The following is an 18161-nucleotide window of genomic DNA, read 5'->3' on the forward strand; positions in this document are numbered from 1 at the left end:
TGAGAAAATAGGAAAGAATGATTCAGTTCTTTTGATTGCTTCAAAACCCAGCCATACAAAGAATACATAATAGAGAACTTAAGCTAGCAGGACAATTCGTGAAGAGGTTTGGATGCCGTTCTTGTTCAGGAGGGCTGGAGGGCTTCCTGTTGACTGTATGCAAGTAGCCTGATGATGTGAATCCTGTTGTGTCTTCCTTCTCTCCCTCCCCTTCCTTTTGCCTTCCCTTAGGAACGTGTTATTAACCATGCTGCGGGCAGCCATGGAGTCTCTGGGATTTTTATGAAGTATGATCTCAGCTCTCTTATGGTGACAGTTACCGAAGAGCATATGCCTTTCTGGCAGTTTTTTGTAAGACTTTGTGGTATTGTTGGAGGAATCTTTTCAACAACAGGTTAAGATTCATTCCTGTTTTTTTTTTTGTCTAATTTCTAAAAGTATTGCTCACACTCAGTCAAGATACTTTTACACAAAAGGGGCAAGAAATGTATACATTTTCATGTTTTGATGTTTAAAGAACTTTTTCTTTAAGGTTTAATTTCAGACATCACAGATTGTATTGATTAAGTGTTACACTTAAGTTCACTGTATTCAGTGACTTAAGGGAGATTATTTAGTGTGGTTGGGCTTCCCAGGTGGCACTAGAGGTAAAGAACCTGCCTGCCAAGGCAGGAGACGGGAGAGATGTGGGTCTGTTTCCTGCGTCAGGAAGATCACCTCAAGGAGGAAATGGAAACTTATTCCATTATTCTTGCCTGGAGACTCCCGTGAACAGAGGAGCTTGGTGGGCTATAGCCCATAGGGTCACAAAGAGTCAGACACAATTGAAGGGACTACACACAGAGTGTGCTAGAGAGAGCCTATTGAACTCAAGTTGTGTCATTTACATGGTGGTAGCCCTGTGTCAGTCACCTACATTTTCTAAAATTTTCTCTCTATAAAAATGGGAATAATAATATCTAACTTGCAAGTGTGTTGTAGGATTAGATGAGAATATGCCTGGAAACAGTAGATAGTTTGAACATAAATTTTCTTTTCAATTAAGGTATTTTCAACAGTACAGGATGTAAAATTATATTTTATGATACGCTGTACTATGAAATATGTACAGCCACATTCTGTGAATTCTGATCATTTTGCTTTAAGGTTATGGGATTTTCTCAAAGGTAACTTGAAAGGAAAAAGAAGTGCTATATTGTGAAAGTTAAAGTGTTAGTCACTCAGTCATGTCCCACTCTTTGAGACCCCATGCACTGTAGCCTGTCAGCCTCCTTCCTCTGTTCATGAAATTCTCCAGGCAGAAATACTGGAGTGGGTAGCCATTCCTTTTGCAGAATTGTAACTGTGAAAATTTGAGTGTTAAATATAGAAAGAAAAATAAAATAGAAAGGATAAAGGAAATATTAAGTTGGTGCAAAAGTAGCTGTGGTTTTTACATTGTTGAAATTTACCATTTGATATTAGAATACATTCTAAATAAGTGTGCTCATGTATACATCATTTTAATGTGCATATCTCGCTTTATAAAACATATGGCTAATGACTTATTACTTGCTGTTTATATTTATTTTAGACTATGGAAATGATGTTAGACGAAAAGCAAATTTAAGCGATTTTCTTGAGTTCAAAATGGGTTGTAAAGCAGCCAAGACAACTTGCAATATCAACAGTGCACTTGGCCCAGAAACTGCTAATGAATATACAGTGCAGTGATGCTTCAGGAAGTTTTGCAAAGGAGACTAGAGCCTTGAAGATGAGGAGTGTAGTGGCAGGCCATTGGAAGTTGACAGCTTCAATTAAGAGCCATCATTGAAGCTGATCCTCTTAGAACTACAGAAGTTGCAGAGGAGCTCAACGTCAACCATTCTATGGTCATTTGGCACTTGAAGCGATTTGGAAAGGTGAAAAAGCTTGATTTAAGTGGCTGCCTATGAGCTGACTGAAAATAAAAGAATTCATTTTGAAGTGTCTTCTCTTTTTCTGTGCAACAACAAGCCATTTCTCAATCAGATTGTGACGTACAACAAAAAGTGGGCTGTATATGACATCCAGAGATGACCAACTCAGAAGCTCCAAAGCACTTCCCAAAGCTAAACTTGCACCAGAAAAGGGGTCACGGTCATGGTTTGGTGGTCTGCCACCTATCTAATCCTCTGTAGGCAAAATCATTACATCTGAGGAGTATGCTCAGCAAATCAATGAGAAGCACCGAAAGGTGCAGCACCTCCAGCTGACACTGGTCAACAAAAAGGCCCAATTCTTCTCTATAACAATGCCCGACTGCAGGTTGCACAACCAACTTTTCAAAAGTTGGACAAATTGGGCTATGAAGTTTTACCTCATTTGTTGTATTCACCTGACTTCTCACCAACTGACTACCACTTCTTCAAGCATATTGACCATTTCTTGCAGGGAAAATGCTTCCAAAACAGCAGGAGGCAGAAGACACTTTCCAAGACTTCACTGAATCCCAAAGCATGGATTTTTATGCTACAGGAATAAGCAAACTTATTTCTCATTGGCAACAATGTGTTGATTCTAATTGTTCCTATTTTGATTAAAAAAAGTGTTTGAGCCTGGTTATAATGATTTAAAATGCAGTCTGAAACTGCAGTTACTTTTGTACCAACCTAAATAGTTCCTTTTTTATGCTAACTTCTGTTTAATATTACATGGAGTTTATAGTTTCAATTATATTTTTTAAATGAATGAATAGCTTTTTTATGAAAGTTTTGGTTACTGCTTTATTTACAATAGAGTCATTTAAATTTGTGGTGGTGTAAGATATATTAGCACCTTTGAAAAGATTGCTTTGTCAAGGTCGTGAATTATGTGGCCTTCTGATTTTGAAAAGAAGTTCACTTATTTTAAAATCCAATTGTCTTGATATTTTTAACTGTGGATGTCAATAAAGCAAACTGTTTCCTTCCTTAACCTATTCCATTGTAATTAGTTGAGTTTTTTATTCTTACTCACAAATTTAGGAAGTAAATAACATAGGAAGAAATTTCATTAGAAGCATAATTTAATTAAAAACAAACATTTTGTTGTTACAGGCATGTTACATGGAATTGGCAAATTTATAGTTGAAATAATTTACTGTCGTTTCAGACTTGGAGCCTACAAACCTGTCAATTCTGTAAGTGATACAGTGATGTCCATCCTAAGTCATAGTATCATTGTTAAATCTAAATATTAGCTCTTGGTGCCTAAAAGAAATTGCCCAAAATAAACCATTATGTTTAGAGGAAATAGTATAAGAAATAAAGCTCATACTTTGATCTTTTTGTTCCTCCCTAGGTTCCCTTTGAAGATGGCCACACGGACAACCATGTACCTCTTTTAGAAAATAATACACATTAACATCTCCCAAGTAAAGGAGAAGAACTTTTTGCCTGAGACATAAAACCTTTTTTAATAATAAAATATTGTGCAATATATTCAAAGAAAAGAAAATATGAATGAAAAATAGAAATCACACCTAGGGACAAAAAAAAAACCCCCAAACTGAAATCCTATATGTTCCTTGTCTGTTACAAATGTTCTAGAAGAAATTATGCAGCTAATCTATAATCAGTGAATAAGCCCAGCTGGAGTATTGCTTTGAACATGACCCCTTCTGATATTTTCATAGCAGATGGGCAGTATTGAAATCAGACCTTGCTTCTTGATGACAAAGAGCCTAAAGGAAGAAGTCAAATCACATCTAAAGAAAATGGCATTGATAAGTGCAAATGTTTTCATCTCGTTGTTTTTTTAAAGATATGATGTCAGAATAAAATATGTAAAACATATGGAAAACTAGTGTAGACTTTAAAAAGTGTGGTCAGGTCACATTGTTAATAAAGGAAAAGGCGGGGTCCCTGTGTTATAGCCATATTACTGTTAAGCCATAATGACAAGACCATTTATCCAATTTTGGGTCTTAGGGTGGTAACTGCTTTTCTTTAAACTTTGGCTGTTGACATTTCTGATTGTTCAAGGCAAGGTTGTGAAAGACTAAGGTAAATACTCAGAAGGGCAGATGCTGTAATATGTAACAGAGGCAGATGCTGTAATATGTAACAGGTATCATTCACAGATTGTATAGTGGGCACGTATGCAGGGAGAAGAAAGCACAAGTTTAAAAACGATGCTAAATTTCCTAATCTGATCGTTATTTTTTGTTATGGTTTGGGAACAAGGGGTGAGTAATAAAAAGATCCACTGCTAATGATGGAAATAATCAGTTTGTAAAATATTAAGAGGAAAAGTAGCATTTTTTATGTGTTGTGGTAGTGGGCAACAGGGTAACTTAAAAATAGAAGTATAAAGCAAATATTTAAGACAAAATAATGTCAGAACTGAGAGATTATCATATTAAACAGTGTCATATTAAACAATATTAAATGTTTATCATATTAAACATTTAAACTGTAAAACTGTATTATGAAAAAACGATCTGCATTCAGAGTGTCCTGAATGTGATTGATTCTGTATTAGATTGTGTTGGTCTAGATTTCTTACTATTTAAGGATTCATTCTAGATTTCTAGACTATAAAAGATTTGAAAGAGGGGTATATCACTCAGGTGCTGTTAAAACCTAAATTTGGAATATGTGTGCCAACATAATTTTTCCTTTTGTAATGCTTAATAATGACAGTAGAAGAATCATCAACCAGTTCCTCATGGTTTAAGTCTTTCAGGGAAATGGGGAAACAAAAATTCCAGGTAAGTAACAAGACCAAGACTAAAAAACAAGATTTTAAATGGCTTTTAGAGAATAGGACACCACAAGTTAGAGTTTTTCAAATTCCTTTCTGTTAAAAAGTAAAAGAAAAAAATGTCCTGTTGAAAGCAGTTGAGGCAGATAATGGAAAGAAGAAGAAATACTGATAAAACTACTTTATAGTAAAGCTTATATAAGAATGTGATTTTGCAAATAATAAGAGAAGCATCATTGTTTAAAATATATAGTTAATATGATTAAGAGCCATTAAGTTAACTGACTAATATAAGTGACAAGTTTATGCTTTGAAAGATTTTTGAATTCAGAAAATTCCAAATAATGAATGGCCTTCTCATTATTTAGAAATTTCTGATTTCTTCAGATGTTATTTCCAGTGAAGGTAGACTAGGAAAAGGAATTTTTAATTAGAATTTTAGCTATTTTAGACTGAATGTTGGTTCTGTGAATCTGCTTGTCAGAAAATTCAATTAAGTTTCAGGGTTATTTTAATAGGAAAAACTATTGATTTAGAATTATTTTCTCTCAATTAGGATTATAAAAGTTGAATATCTTTAAGAAGGATTTTAAAAATTATTTTGGTACTTATATATGATTTTTACTTGTTACCGTTTTGTTTTCCAAATACCACATTAAAATTGTAATAGTATTACTCTGTCCCATTAAAACTGAGTATAAAAGGAATTTCTTTGAAGCAAAATCCTACTTCGCCATTGATTTCCATTTTAAAAGTTACGAAAGGTTTTCACCTGAAACCCCTTGAATAGTCAGGGTCAAATTTTGAGCAATCAAAGTATTAAGATTCTGACCAGCCCTTTGTATGATGAGTGATGAGGTACACTTGTATATTAGGATTTAGTAGCAGTTTTTGACCTCACCAAGTGTATCTTTTCCATGGCAGAGAACACTGTACTGGCCTGTCTGTCTATTGGCATGTACCTGGGGATGCCTCTAGTAGGATACCCAAGTTTATTACTCAATTTTTTATTTTATTAGGGCATTCATAGTATCTGTGTATATATTCCATCCTAAATATTTTGAGATCTGGAATTACGTTAAATGAGTTTTCTTTTTCATCTGTGTTTGCATACATTAGCCTATAAAAAGATGAAATGTTTAAATGAAAAAGATGAATAATTGTCTGCTGCAGTATTTGTACACTTAAGACTACCTCTTGGGAAAAGCTTGACTTAGAATTACACATTTTTAATTCTTGACTTAGATGATTAATATGCTTTTCTCATACATTTTATGATATAAAGCACTGAATTTTTGTAATAAAACTTTACTAATGACAAAGTTTATAATCTTTAATACAGCTTTGGGATTCTTAAAGGAATGACTAAGATTTACTTTTTTTAATGGTATAAAGGACACATGTTGTGTATTGTCTTTTTATGTCTTAGGTTAGTAATTCAGGTACCAAAAATTAAATGTACATGCAGCTCCTTTGTTTCACAATTTAAAACCTTTAAACTTAAGTTTGAGATGTGTATATTTTTTAAATTACTTAACCTGAGCCTTAGGATCTTTAAAATCTCATCAGGACTTTAACCTAGCACTTAAGCTCTTCCCTGTCTGGAGGTCTAGCAAACCTTTAAGCCAAAATGAGTCACCCTTTGTCAGCACTATCCAAATAGATCACTACTTGTTCACTACCTTATGGTATGAAGCCTGGAGTAATATCCAAGTACTATTTATTTATTGTAATTTCTCCCACCCCTTTTGGAATATTTTAGTGATTATATCAGCATTGTTTTAAGAGTAGGAAACAAAATGCCTTGGATTTTTTTTCTTGCAGTTTTTAAAATTGTTTTAACAGAAAGAAACACAAGACTCATTCAGGGTCTCAATCCTAAAGATTTGGACTCAATAAAATACATTGTACAATAATTTTTTTTTGTCCTTTTACGATCATGTACCCCCAAATAAGCCTTAGTTCCTCATATTTAAGCTGCTTTTTCCTCCTAGGAAAACTACAGCAATCTTTATCATTCAGTAGCTTTCCTTTTGCTTCAGATGGAGCTAAATTGCTGTATCATATGGCATTCTATATTTTTTGTGTTACGAGTGAGTGAGGAAAAGAGTTGACTCCAATTTATACACCTGTAAACAGATTATAATCAGCAAAACATTTAATGGTTTTGTTTCAGCGACTGCAAGTTGTATTTATCAAAAGCATTAACAATTCTTCCAAATTCATTTATGCTTGTTTATATAATAATTTTAATGTAAACCCCAGAATAAGGAGGTGTGGCAAAAGGTATACATTGATGTAAGATACGTACTACATACTAAAGCAGACCTTCAACAACACGGCATATAATTATGTAGTAAATATTTTATAAATTCTGTTTTCAAGCAACTATACAAACTAATTGGGTGATTTCTTATATTATACTTATCTTTGATTTCTTTAAGAAATTTTTCTAGAATTGATGAAATTGACCCAACTCCACATCTTTCCAACCCATTTACAATTCCAGCTTGGAACTGATATTTCAAATAAAGTAGCTGCTGCTGCTGCTGCTGCTAAGTCGCGTCAGTTGTGTCTGACTCTGTGCGACCCCATAGACGGCAGCCCACCAGGCTCCCCCGTCCCTGGGATTCTCCAGGCAAGAACACTGGAGTGGGTTGCCATTTCTTTCCCCAATGCATGAAAAGTGAAAGTGAAGTCGCTCAGTCATGTCCAACTCTTAGAGACTCCGTGGACAGCAGCCTACCAGGCTCCTCTGGCCCTGGGATTTCCCAGGCAAGAGTACTGGAGTGGGGTGCCATTGCCTTCTCCACAAATAAGGTAGGGATACACCTAAACTATTAATCTATTTTATATCAGAGAGGTCTTTCTAGCTGTTAAGAATTTCAGTTAAGTATCTGTTGTCATAATTGTATCTGCACCTCACAGGGCATTCTTCTCTCAAGTCAGTTATATCTTAAAATCAGCAATTCTAGCAATTTGTTATATTTTTAAGAAGTAATCTAGGTAGTGAGCATTTTTTCATATTTGTATCAGTTCAGTTGAGTCGCTCAGTCGTGTCCGATTCTTTGCGACCCCATGAATCACAGCACAGCACGCCAGGCCTCCCTGTCCCATCACCAACTCCCAGAGTTCACTCAGACGTCCATCGAGTCAGTAATGCCATCCAGCCATCTCATCCTCTGTCGTCCCCTTCTCCTCCTGCCCCCAATCCCTCTCAGCATCAGAGTCTTTTCCAATGAGTTAACTCTTCGCATGGAGTGCCCAAAGTACTGGAGTTTCAGCTTTAGCATCATTCCTTCCAAAGAAATCCCAGGGCTGATCTTCAGAATGGACCGGTTGGATCTCCTTGCAGTCCAAGGGACTCTCAAGAGTCTTCTCCAACACTACAGTTCAAAAGCATCAATTCTTTGGCGCTCAGCCTTCTTCACAGTCCAACTCTCACATCCATACATGACCACAGGGAAGACCATAGCCTTGACTAGACAGACCTTAGTCAGCAAAGTAATGTCTCTGCTTTTGAATATACTATCTAGGTTGGTCATAACTTTTCTTCCAAGGAGTAAGTGTCTTTTAATTTCATGACTGCAGTCACCATCTGCAGTGATTTTGGAGCCCAGAAAAAGAAAGCCTGACACTGTTTCCACTGTTTCCCCATCTATTTCCCATGAAGTGATGGGACTGGATGCCATGATCTTTGTTTCCTGAATGTTGCGCTTTAAGCCAACTTTTTCACTCTTTCATCAAGAGGCTTTTGAGTTCCTCTTCAATTTCTGCCATAAGGGTGGTGTCATCTGCATATCTGAGGTGATTGATATTTCTCCTGGCAATCTTGATTCCAGCTTGTATTTCTTCCCGTCCAGTGTTTCATGATGTACTCTGCATATAAGTTAAATAAGCAGGGTGACAATATACAGCCTTGACGTACTCCTTTTCCTATTTGGAACCAGTCTGTTCTATGTCCAGTTCTAACTGTTGCTTCCTGGCCTGCATACAGACTTCTCAAGAGGCAGGTTAGGTGTTGTGGTATTCCCCATCTCTTTCATAATTTTCCATATTTGTATATGGTTCCCAAAACATAATTTTTTAGATTTTCAGAGAAAATGTACAGGGGAAAGTTATGTGGAGATTTGCATGTGATTCTTGTGAAATTTGAAACATTGAATTTTTAGAAACATTCAGTTCAGTTTATTCGGTCAGTCGTGTCTGACTCTGCAACCCCATGGACTGCAGCACACCAGGCTTCCCTGTCCATCACCAACTCCCTGAACTTGCTCAGACTGGTATCCATCAAGCCAGTGATGTCATCCAACCATCTCATCCTCTGTTGTTGCCTTCTCCTGTTTTCAATCTTTCCCAGCATCAGAGTCTTTTCTAAGGAGTCAGTTCTTCGCATCAGGTAGCCAAAGAACATCAGGTAGCCATTTGGAACTTCAGCTTTAGCATCAGTCCGTTCAGTGAATATTCAGGATTGTTTTCCTTTAGGATTGACTGGTTTGATCTCTTTACAATCCAAGAAACTTTAGGCTGGTCTAATTTAATTGTTAATGCTTACTATGAGTTACACTACTTGACTATTAGCCCCTTCTCAAGTCAATTTTACCGTGAAATTCTAAGTCACTTATTTAAATGAGCTAAAAATTTAAATGAGTTAAATTTTATACTAGCTGGAGATGTTAAGTTAGTATAAAATTTTGAGAAATGTTTTTCTGATTTGTGTGCCCATCTGCCTCAACTTTTTCTAGAATTAATTGCCTCGTGTTGACTTTTCAATTCTGTAATGTTTGTTACTGTAATATCTTGTGGGTGCAGAATATAGGGATTACCAAAGCTTTTTAAAAGTAACCCTTTCTTTGTACTTACTGCCCCCTTCTCCATCAAAAGTAGGAAGTTCTTACTGGATTGTATATATTAGGCACTCAAATTATTGTTAATTGGTCTTGATATAAAGTAGCTAGGGGTTTTCTTTCATGCAGATACATACTTTTACAGCTTAATCATCACAAGAGAACTTTGTGCCATTTCTCTAATACCAGAGGTAGAATATTCTTCAGCATGTGTTACCGAATTGCAAGTCCATGTGCCTGATGCACAGTGAGGTCTGTCAATACTAAAACATTAGAGTTTGGAACAGAGAAAGGTTTACTTCAGATTCATACAAGGAAATGGGTGGCTGATGCCTTAAGAAACCCAGTTAGTGAAAGCTTTCAACAAGCCCCTTTAAAAGCCAAAGGTGAAGGAGGGCCGTGGTTAGTTGTTACAAACTTCTAGGCATCAGATCCTTTGTTCTTGAGGTCAGGTCATGATTGGGGAACGATGTTCCTGTAAATCTCTACCGAACCAATGTTATTCTCTGTCTCTGTTATTCTCTTGTCCAAGAAAGGGCAAGGTCCCAAGGCACAACCTGCATCCTCCAAGGTCCTGGTCCTGGCTAAGAGGAGGCAGATTTCAGCTGGCAGCACTCTCAGGGCCAGGTCCCCAAACCCTGCCAAGTTGTCATCTCTGCCATGCACCCAAGCCACCTCACCCTCAGTCTCCTCAGGCTGCCCAAAAAGAGGGGAGACCATGTCTCACAGACTGCAACCAAGGCAGATATCTGTGCTATTTGGTAGCAGAGACAGGGATGGGGGAGAGGTTCACTGCTTCTCAAGGTCTGGGCCAAGGCTAGTGGAGGGCTTTAGGGCTCTGGAGCCCTGCATTACATAGTTCCCAGTCTGTTCCCTGGGTCCTCCAGTTCACTCACTGGCCCAAGCCTGGATGAGCTGGAGGGCCTCCAGGAGAAGGCCTGAATCTGTCTTTTACCCGATGACCACCGCACCACTGACCCTTGGCTGAATCACTTCCCTAATCGTCCCTCATTGACAGTTACTTATGGGGCGTGCCCACTGTGGCACTGACCAATAACTGAGCAGGACAACTAATGGTTGCTCACTAACAGCTTGCTGCTTGTGGGTGGGGCCCACTGAGGGACTGACCAATGGCTGAGCAAGACCTGTTGCCTAATAACAGGGTGCAGAGTAATGAGGCACAGCAATGGCTACCTCGTGTAAGGGCTGTGCTCATCCTGCTCTGTACCCTATTAATGGTGTCTGAAAAACAAAGCATTATGGGTATGTGTTAATTCATATTCATCTGGTAGTTTCTTTTTATTTTCCTAAGGATGAGGGAGAGGATCTATTGCAGTAGTCAGCAGTTAAAGATACAATACTAGAAGAGAGGAAATCAGTCTTTAATTCAAATTTTCATTTAATCAAGTCAAAACTGAATGATCAGTGGAATTTATTGAATTGGTGAAACAAAATAACCAAAAGATAGTAAATTCTTAGAACTATTATGTTTTGTCCAATTTCACTGAATTATATCTTGATTTCTTTTTTATCATCTATAGTTTTTATCTTAATCAACTCAAACATATCACACAGAAATCTCAAACTGCAGATAACCAGGTGCTTTCTTTCAGAGCTGGGTTTTCTGCCCTGGAAAGTAGTTTGCATAACTTAGATGAGATTGAGAAAGACATTGCCCAGAAGAGTCTCCCTGCCCTGAGCCCAAATGTGCTTTATGGGGTTCAGAAAAATTTCAAATAATACTGAGCTAGAAGTTGCCCTCACAGCTGTAGTATACTTCTACCACATGAATGTGCCTTTCTGAGTATTAACCAATTATCCCAGGAAGTGAGCCATATGTATAACTACCATTGAATGTTTTATGCTCATATAATTTTCTAGTAGTTATGATTCTTTTTAGTTACTTAGGCCCCAGGTACTGTTATTTGAATCATATCCCACGTGTTTAACATGAAGTGCTGCAATCTAAAATGCACTCATCTCTCAAATATGAGGAAAGTTGGGATAACAGTTATATTATTAATATGGGAATTTGATAACAGATTTTTACTAATTCATTTGCATTATATGTAAACTATTTTTAAAACAACACCTGTTGTCTGAACTTCCAGTCACTTAATGAAGTCTGTCCTTTTCTGCTGCACATTGTACAGGTAACATTCTGCAACTGGAGTGATCAAGATACTAGCAAGTCCTGGTGAAAGAGTGAACTTCCCCACAGAAAATATGACTAGCATTTACATTTTTTATTTGCAATTTTGCTTTTCTCAGTGGCAAAGATCAGGAAAATGGGTTTTTACATGATTTTAGCCTAGGGCCTTCATCTGACATTATTCACTCTAATCGAAGGCCTGGGCAATATAAGCTTAAATATAAGGGATTTGGCCACTTTAATGAACAAGAGGAAAACTCCTAAGAGGAGGTAATCAGGACAACTGATGATTCAAATGATTTAGAAACAATAGTTGTCATTCAAATTATGAGAACCAATTTTTACTTAAAAGCATAATAATCAGCCATAATTAAAATATGCTTGAGCCCTCACTCTATATACATTATTTACACCTCTTGGTTCTCTTCAGGTTTCAGATGTGGGTATAGTGAAGGAAAATGTTAGATGTAAACCCACTTTTCTAATTCCCCTGCCCTCAACCAGGACTCCATAGTATAGCACAAAAAGAAAGCAGAAACCTCCATGGAGAATTGTTTCTCTTAAGCATTTATGACGATGTTGAGACCTTTGTCTACTTATCTTGATTTTCAGCTTTTATGCTAAGTACACTAAGTATACTAAGCACACTGTACTAAATGGTTCCAATGACAACTGCCTTTCTTTAGCATATCTCAACGTCTGTCATGTGTCCTTCCATGTTTAGTTGACATTAGTCCTCTCAAGGAGAACAAAGCTAAATAAGGGAAGATGGGTGTCCTTTGGTGTTTTATATTCAAGAGCACAGAATAATGTTAAAGAAACAATTTTTTTTCCTAAAATGTGTCTAATTGGCTAGGATATGACTTTTGTTCTCTCACTGAAATGAAATGAAAATGTATAGTTTTGAAATAAGGATGAATACATGGCAGCACATTTGACAGGTAATGATGGGCATGTTTGTTACCTAATCTTGAGAACCACAGTTGCCGTTTTAGAGGTATCTGAGAGGTTCCAGACAAAGGGGGATCACCAAATGTCCTTAGGCATCGAGTGTGCTAGACGCCCTAAAGTAGGAGAGGAATTTGTAGCAGAAGCTCACGATGAAGAACCACACATTCCGAGCCACCTGAGATCTTGCAATGAGGAGACGCCAGGCGATGAGGAAGAGAGCAGTATTGAAGAGGTAGTGAATATTTCGGAGCCTAGAAACAGACATGTATAGTCAAAGTCAACACAGTATCAAATACCCAACTATGTTACCTAAGGCATAAATGTATCTTTTCCTGGCTATGACCAGCAAATAATTAAGCGTCCTCAGGTATATGGCACTATCTGATAGTCTTTTGATTTTGATATCTTTCATTTCCACCACATTCCTTCTGAGTAATCATATTTCTACAATATTCCCCTGACTAGTTTCCCTTTCTCATACCTCTCTGCTTTAACCTGTCTTATAAACACGGCTAATATAAGCTTTCTTAAATACACTTTGATCATGTTACTGTATATCACAAATCACTGATTCTCATTTGCTGCTGCTGCTAAGTCGCATCAGTCGTGTCCGACTCTGTGCGACCCCATAGACAGCAGCCCACCAGGCTCCTCTGTCCCTGGGATTCTCCAGGCAAGAACACTGGAGTGGGTTGCCATTTCCTTCTCCAATGCATGAAAGTGAAAAGTGAAAGTGAAGTCGTTTAGTCGTGTCCAACTCTTAGCGACCCCATGAACTGCAGCCTACCAGGCTCCTCCGTCCATGGGGTTCTCTAGGCAAGAGTACTGGAGTGGGTTGCCATTGCCTTCTCCAGATTCTCGTTTACTAGAGGGTAAATTCTAAAGTCTCACCTTGCTTTTCAAGGTTCCTGTCTGTTTGCAATCAACTTTTCCCATCCTGGTCATCTCTGCATTAAAAACCCTTTGCTTCTACCAGAATTATGCAAGACTGCTATAATTCTATGTTCCTTAGGGATTAATTAATTATTGAAAAAAATTTCAGGCAGTCAAAGCTATTGAAGAACAGTTAATTGATTTGCCTATGTTAAATAGTATCCATCAGGTTTCCTGCCTGTTGGGTATTCTTTATATCACATTATGACAGGATATGATAGAAGAAACAAACTTAGATACAAATCTGGCTCCTCCGCTTACCATGTACAGCTTGCCCACTCCCTCCTTTGAGCCTACATAGTTCTTTGATGGAAATGGGATAACAAAAATACTACCTGCCTCATAGAAGTGTGGTGAAGTCTAAATAAACAGTGTATACTAGGATATATAGTATAAAGGCTGGAAAAATATTAACTGCTCTCCTCAAATTTCATGCCTGGTATAAAATGAGATACACATGCTAAGTACTCATTAAATGTTAACTGTTATACCTACCTTTTTAAGTGTTGCTTTGCTTCTGGGATCCCAGCCATATCCTCTTTCAATAAGTACTTCTTAACTCCTAAAACATAATTTTCAATGTATTCTAACCAGTTCAACTGACGTACATCAAAGTTGAACACCTGAAAGGCAAGAAGAGATTATGGACTGTCAGAATTGCTGGATGATCACTTTGCACATTTGATGAAGTTTTTTTTATATAAATAAGTGACATTCGGTTTGGAAGATTTAGGTGATACCCCTCCAAATGAGATTATTTGAGCTGTTATTTTAAAGGCAGTGATAATATGGATTGCCATGTATAAGAAATATTTAAACATTCAGTTCAATGCAATCGCTCAGTCATGTCCAACTCTGCAATCCCATGAACCGTAGCACACCAGGCCTCCCTGAACATCACCAACTCCCAGAGTTTACCCCAACTCATGTCCATTGAGTCAGTGATGCCAACTAACCATCTCATCCTTTGTCGTTCCCGTCTCCTGCCCTCAATTTCCCAACATCAGGGTCCTTCCAAAAGAGTCAGCTCTTTGCATCAGGTGGCCAAAGTACTGGAGTTTCAGCTTCAACATCAGTCCTTCCAATGAAAACCCAGGACTGATTTTCTTTAGGATGGACTGGTTGGATCTTCTTGTAGTCCAAGGGTCTCTCAAGAGTCTTTTCCAACACCACAGTTCAAAAGCATCAATTCTTCAGCACCCAGCTTTCTTTATAGTCCAGCTCTCACAACCAACATGGCTACTGGAAAAACCATAGCCTTGACTAGACAGACCTTTGTTGACAAAGTAATTTCTCTGCTTTTTAATGTGCTGTCTAGGCTGGTCATAACTTTCCTTCTAAAGAGTAAGCGTCTTTTAATTTCATGGCTGCAATCACCATCTGCAGTGATTTTGGAGCCCCCCAAAATAAAGTCAGCCACTGTTTCCACATGTTTGCCATTAAGTGATGAGACCGGATGCCATGATCTTAGCTTTCTGAATGTTGAGCTTTAAGCCAACTTTTTCACTCTCCTCTTCACTTTCATCAAGAGGCTTTGTAGTTCCTCTTCACTTTCTGCCATAAGGGTGGTGTCATCTGCATATCTGAGGTTATTGATATTTCTCCCGGCAATCTTGATTCCAGCTTGTGCTTCTTCCAGCCCAGCATTTCTCATGATGTACTATGGCATCTAAGTTAAATAAGCAGGGTGACAATATACAGCCTTGACGTACTCCTTTTCCTATTTGGAACCAGTCTGTTGTTCCATGTCCAGTTCTAACTTGCTTCCTGACCTGCATACAGATTTCTCAAGAGGCAGGTTAGGTGGTCTGGTATTCCCATGTCTTTCAGAATTTTTCACAGTTTATTGTTATCCACACAGTCAAGGGCTTTGGCATAGTCAATAAAGCAGAAATAGATGTTTTTCTGGAACTCTTGCTTTTTTGATGATCCAGCGGATGTTGGCAGTTTGATCTCTGGTTCCTCTTCCTTTTCTAAAACCACCTTGAACATCTGGAAGTTCATGGTTCACGTATTGCTGAAGCCTGGCTTGGAGAAATTTGAGCATTACTTTACTAGCATGTGAGATGAGTGCAATTGTGTGGTAGTTTGAGCATTCTTTGGCATTGCCTTTCTTTCGGATTGGAATGAAAACTGACCTTTTCCAGTCCTGTGGCCACTGCTGAGTTTTCCAAATTTGCCAGCATATTGAGTGCAGCACTTTCACAGCATCATCTTTCAGGATTTGAAATAGCTCAACTGGAATTCCATCACCTCCACTAGCTTTGTTTGTAGTGATGCTTCCTAAGGCCCACTTGACTTCACATTCCAGGTTGTCTGGCTCTAGGTGAGTGATCACACCATCATGATTATCTGAGTCTTGATGATCCTTTTTGTATAGTTCTGTGTATTCTTGCCACCTCTTCTTAATATCTTCTGCTTCTGTTAGGTCCATACCATTTCTGTCCTTTATGGAGCCCATCTTTGCATGAAATGTTCCCTTGGTATCTCTAATTTTCTTGAAGAGATCTCTAGTCTGTCTCATTCTATTGTTTTCCTCTATTTCTTTGCATTGATCGCTGAGGAAGGCTTTCTTATCTCTCCTTGCTATTCTTTGAAACTCTGCATTCAAATGGGTATATCTTTCCTTTTCTCCTTTGCTTTTTGCTTCTCTTCTTTTCACAGCTATTTGTAAGGCCTCCTCAGACAGCCATTTTGCTTTTCTTTTTCTTGGGGATGGTCTTGATCCTTGTCTCCTGTACAATGTCATGAACCTCCATCCATAGTTCATCAGGCACTCTTGTCTATCAGATCTAGATTTAAACATTGATCAAGGACAAATATTTGGCCTTTAGGCAGTCTTAGAAATTTTAAGGAACTGATATTAGTCTGGTGAAACCTAATTTAATTTCAAGTAAAGGAGAATTATTTTTAAGAGAGAATAATACATTAGGCACCAAGACAAACTACATATGTTTTTCTTTCCATTAATAAATTTTGCTGTTTTCCCTTGGCCTAGCACCCTTTTCTGAAATATCACTACTTCATTTTGCTGATTAAGGTAAACTTTGAGAAGCAATGCCTAAGGACTAACTAAGCAGAATTTATATTCTCTATTTGCTTTACATAGGTTTATCCACTCTGTCTCTTGGTATGCCACTAGATGGAGCCCTTCAGAACCATTTCGAGTGGAACACGCAGAACACTGGCTATTTCCTCTTAAAGAATGCCTTTTCACGTTGCCACCGAAAATCTTAACAAATTTCCTCCTCAAATGTAGTGACTTAGTAGAATCTTTTAGAGCTTTCAGAGGATGAGATGGCTGGATGGCACCACCGACTCGATGGACATGAGTCTGAGTGAACTCCGGGAGCTGGTGATGGACAGGGAGGCCTGGCGTGCTGCAATTCATGGGGTGGCAAAGGATCGGACACGACTGAGCGACTGAACTGAACTGAACTGAGGTGGTGCTAGTGGTAAAGAACCCACCTGCCAAAGCAGGAGACAGAAGAGACACAGGTTCAGTCCTTGGGTTGGGAATATCCCCTGGAGGAGGACACAGCAACCCACTCCAGTATTCTTGCCTGGAGAATCCCATGGACAGAGGAGCCTGGCGGGCTGTGATCCATAGGGTCGCAAAGAGTTGGACACGACTGAAGCGACAGCACACACAGCAGGATCTTACAGACTAGACATGAATGTCAGTTTTTTTCATTCTTGCTCTTAAGTTCCTATTTTAGTACATATTTTCCCTGGCTTATATTTTATTTCTGCTTTGGTCTTTTACTACATGTATTTACTTCAAGTTACCGCAAATCTCTGTGAAGTAAACTGCAGTATTAACAAGGAAAGCAGACAAGACTAACAAGTTCCAGAGAGCTTCACAGACTTATCCAAAAACTGCTAAGTAATTCTGTATCACTTTGTTTGGATATTTTTATTTTCCACAGTACCACCAAATGCTGCGTATTCATCTATATATGCAGAGACTTTTATTTTTATGCTATTTCATATTTCTAAATTAGATTTCAATGAAGCCCTAATTTGGAATCCTCATTCTATATGGCAAATGAAACTGAATTCTGAGCCACACCAGAGCTTGGCAATTGTGCAGGTATTCAGGACTATTACCTTTGCTAAAGTATTTTACAAGCATATGTATATGTGAAATCTACTGCAGCTTTGATTCTTTTTTTTTCACAAAATTTTTGTTTTAGGTTAAAATATTTGTAAAGTGTCAAAATTGAAACTATAAGCTTATTATCTTTTGCATTATTTAGATGTGTAAATTCCATGAAGAAAATGCAATAAAGATAAGTCACGTGTAATTTATAATACCACGATGGGTTTTTAAAAATAATCTGGTTTGATCCATGTATTTTAAACACAGGTGCTTTGAAGAATTTTGTCTATACAACGTATGTAAACATTTCTGGGAAAAGGGTTTTATTTCATGTCCATTTTAGAGTTACTTAGGCTTCCCCTATAGCTCAGTTGGTAAAGAATCTGCCTACAATGTAGGAGACCCTGGTTTGATTCCTGGGTCAGGAAGGTCCACTGGAGAAGGGATAGGCTACTCAGTCCAGTATTTTGGG

The 18161-nt window shown here is 37.9% G+C and overlaps 2 protein-coding genes across 2 annotated transcripts in view; one reads left to right on the forward strand and one right to left on the reverse strand.

Moving 5' to 3' along the window:
* Window positions 1-3904, forward strand: part of ERGIC2 (ERGIC and golgi 2) — a 42258-nt gene extending 38354 nt beyond the window's left edge. Inside the window, exons 12-14 of the mRNA XM_052640424.1 lie at window positions 232-394; window positions 3057-3139; window positions 3301-3904. Coding sequence (XP_052496384.1) covers window positions 232-394; window positions 3057-3139; window positions 3301-3363 — 309 coding nt within the window. The 3' untranslated portion in view covers window positions 3364-3904. The remainder of the gene's footprint in view (window positions 1-231; window positions 395-3056; window positions 3140-3300) is intronic.
* An 8838-nt stretch (window positions 3905-12742) lies between these two features.
* The window catches only part of FAR2 (fatty acyl-CoA reductase 2), a 54181-nt gene continuing 48762 nt past the window's right edge, over window positions 12743-18161 (reverse strand). The window contains exons 10-11 of the mRNA XM_052640987.1: window positions 14083-14210; window positions 12743-12905 (exon numbers count right to left, since the gene is read on the reverse strand). Of these exons, the coding sequence (XP_052496947.1) occupies window positions 12743-12905; window positions 14083-14210 (291 nt within the window). The remainder of the gene's footprint in view (window positions 12906-14082; window positions 14211-18161) is intronic.

This window comes from Budorcas taxicolor, chromosome 5 (genome assembly GCF_023091745.1).
Source record: "Budorcas taxicolor isolate Tak-1 chromosome 5, Takin1.1, whole genome shotgun sequence".
NCBI lineage: Eukaryota > Metazoa > Chordata > Mammalia > Artiodactyla > Bovidae > Budorcas > Budorcas taxicolor.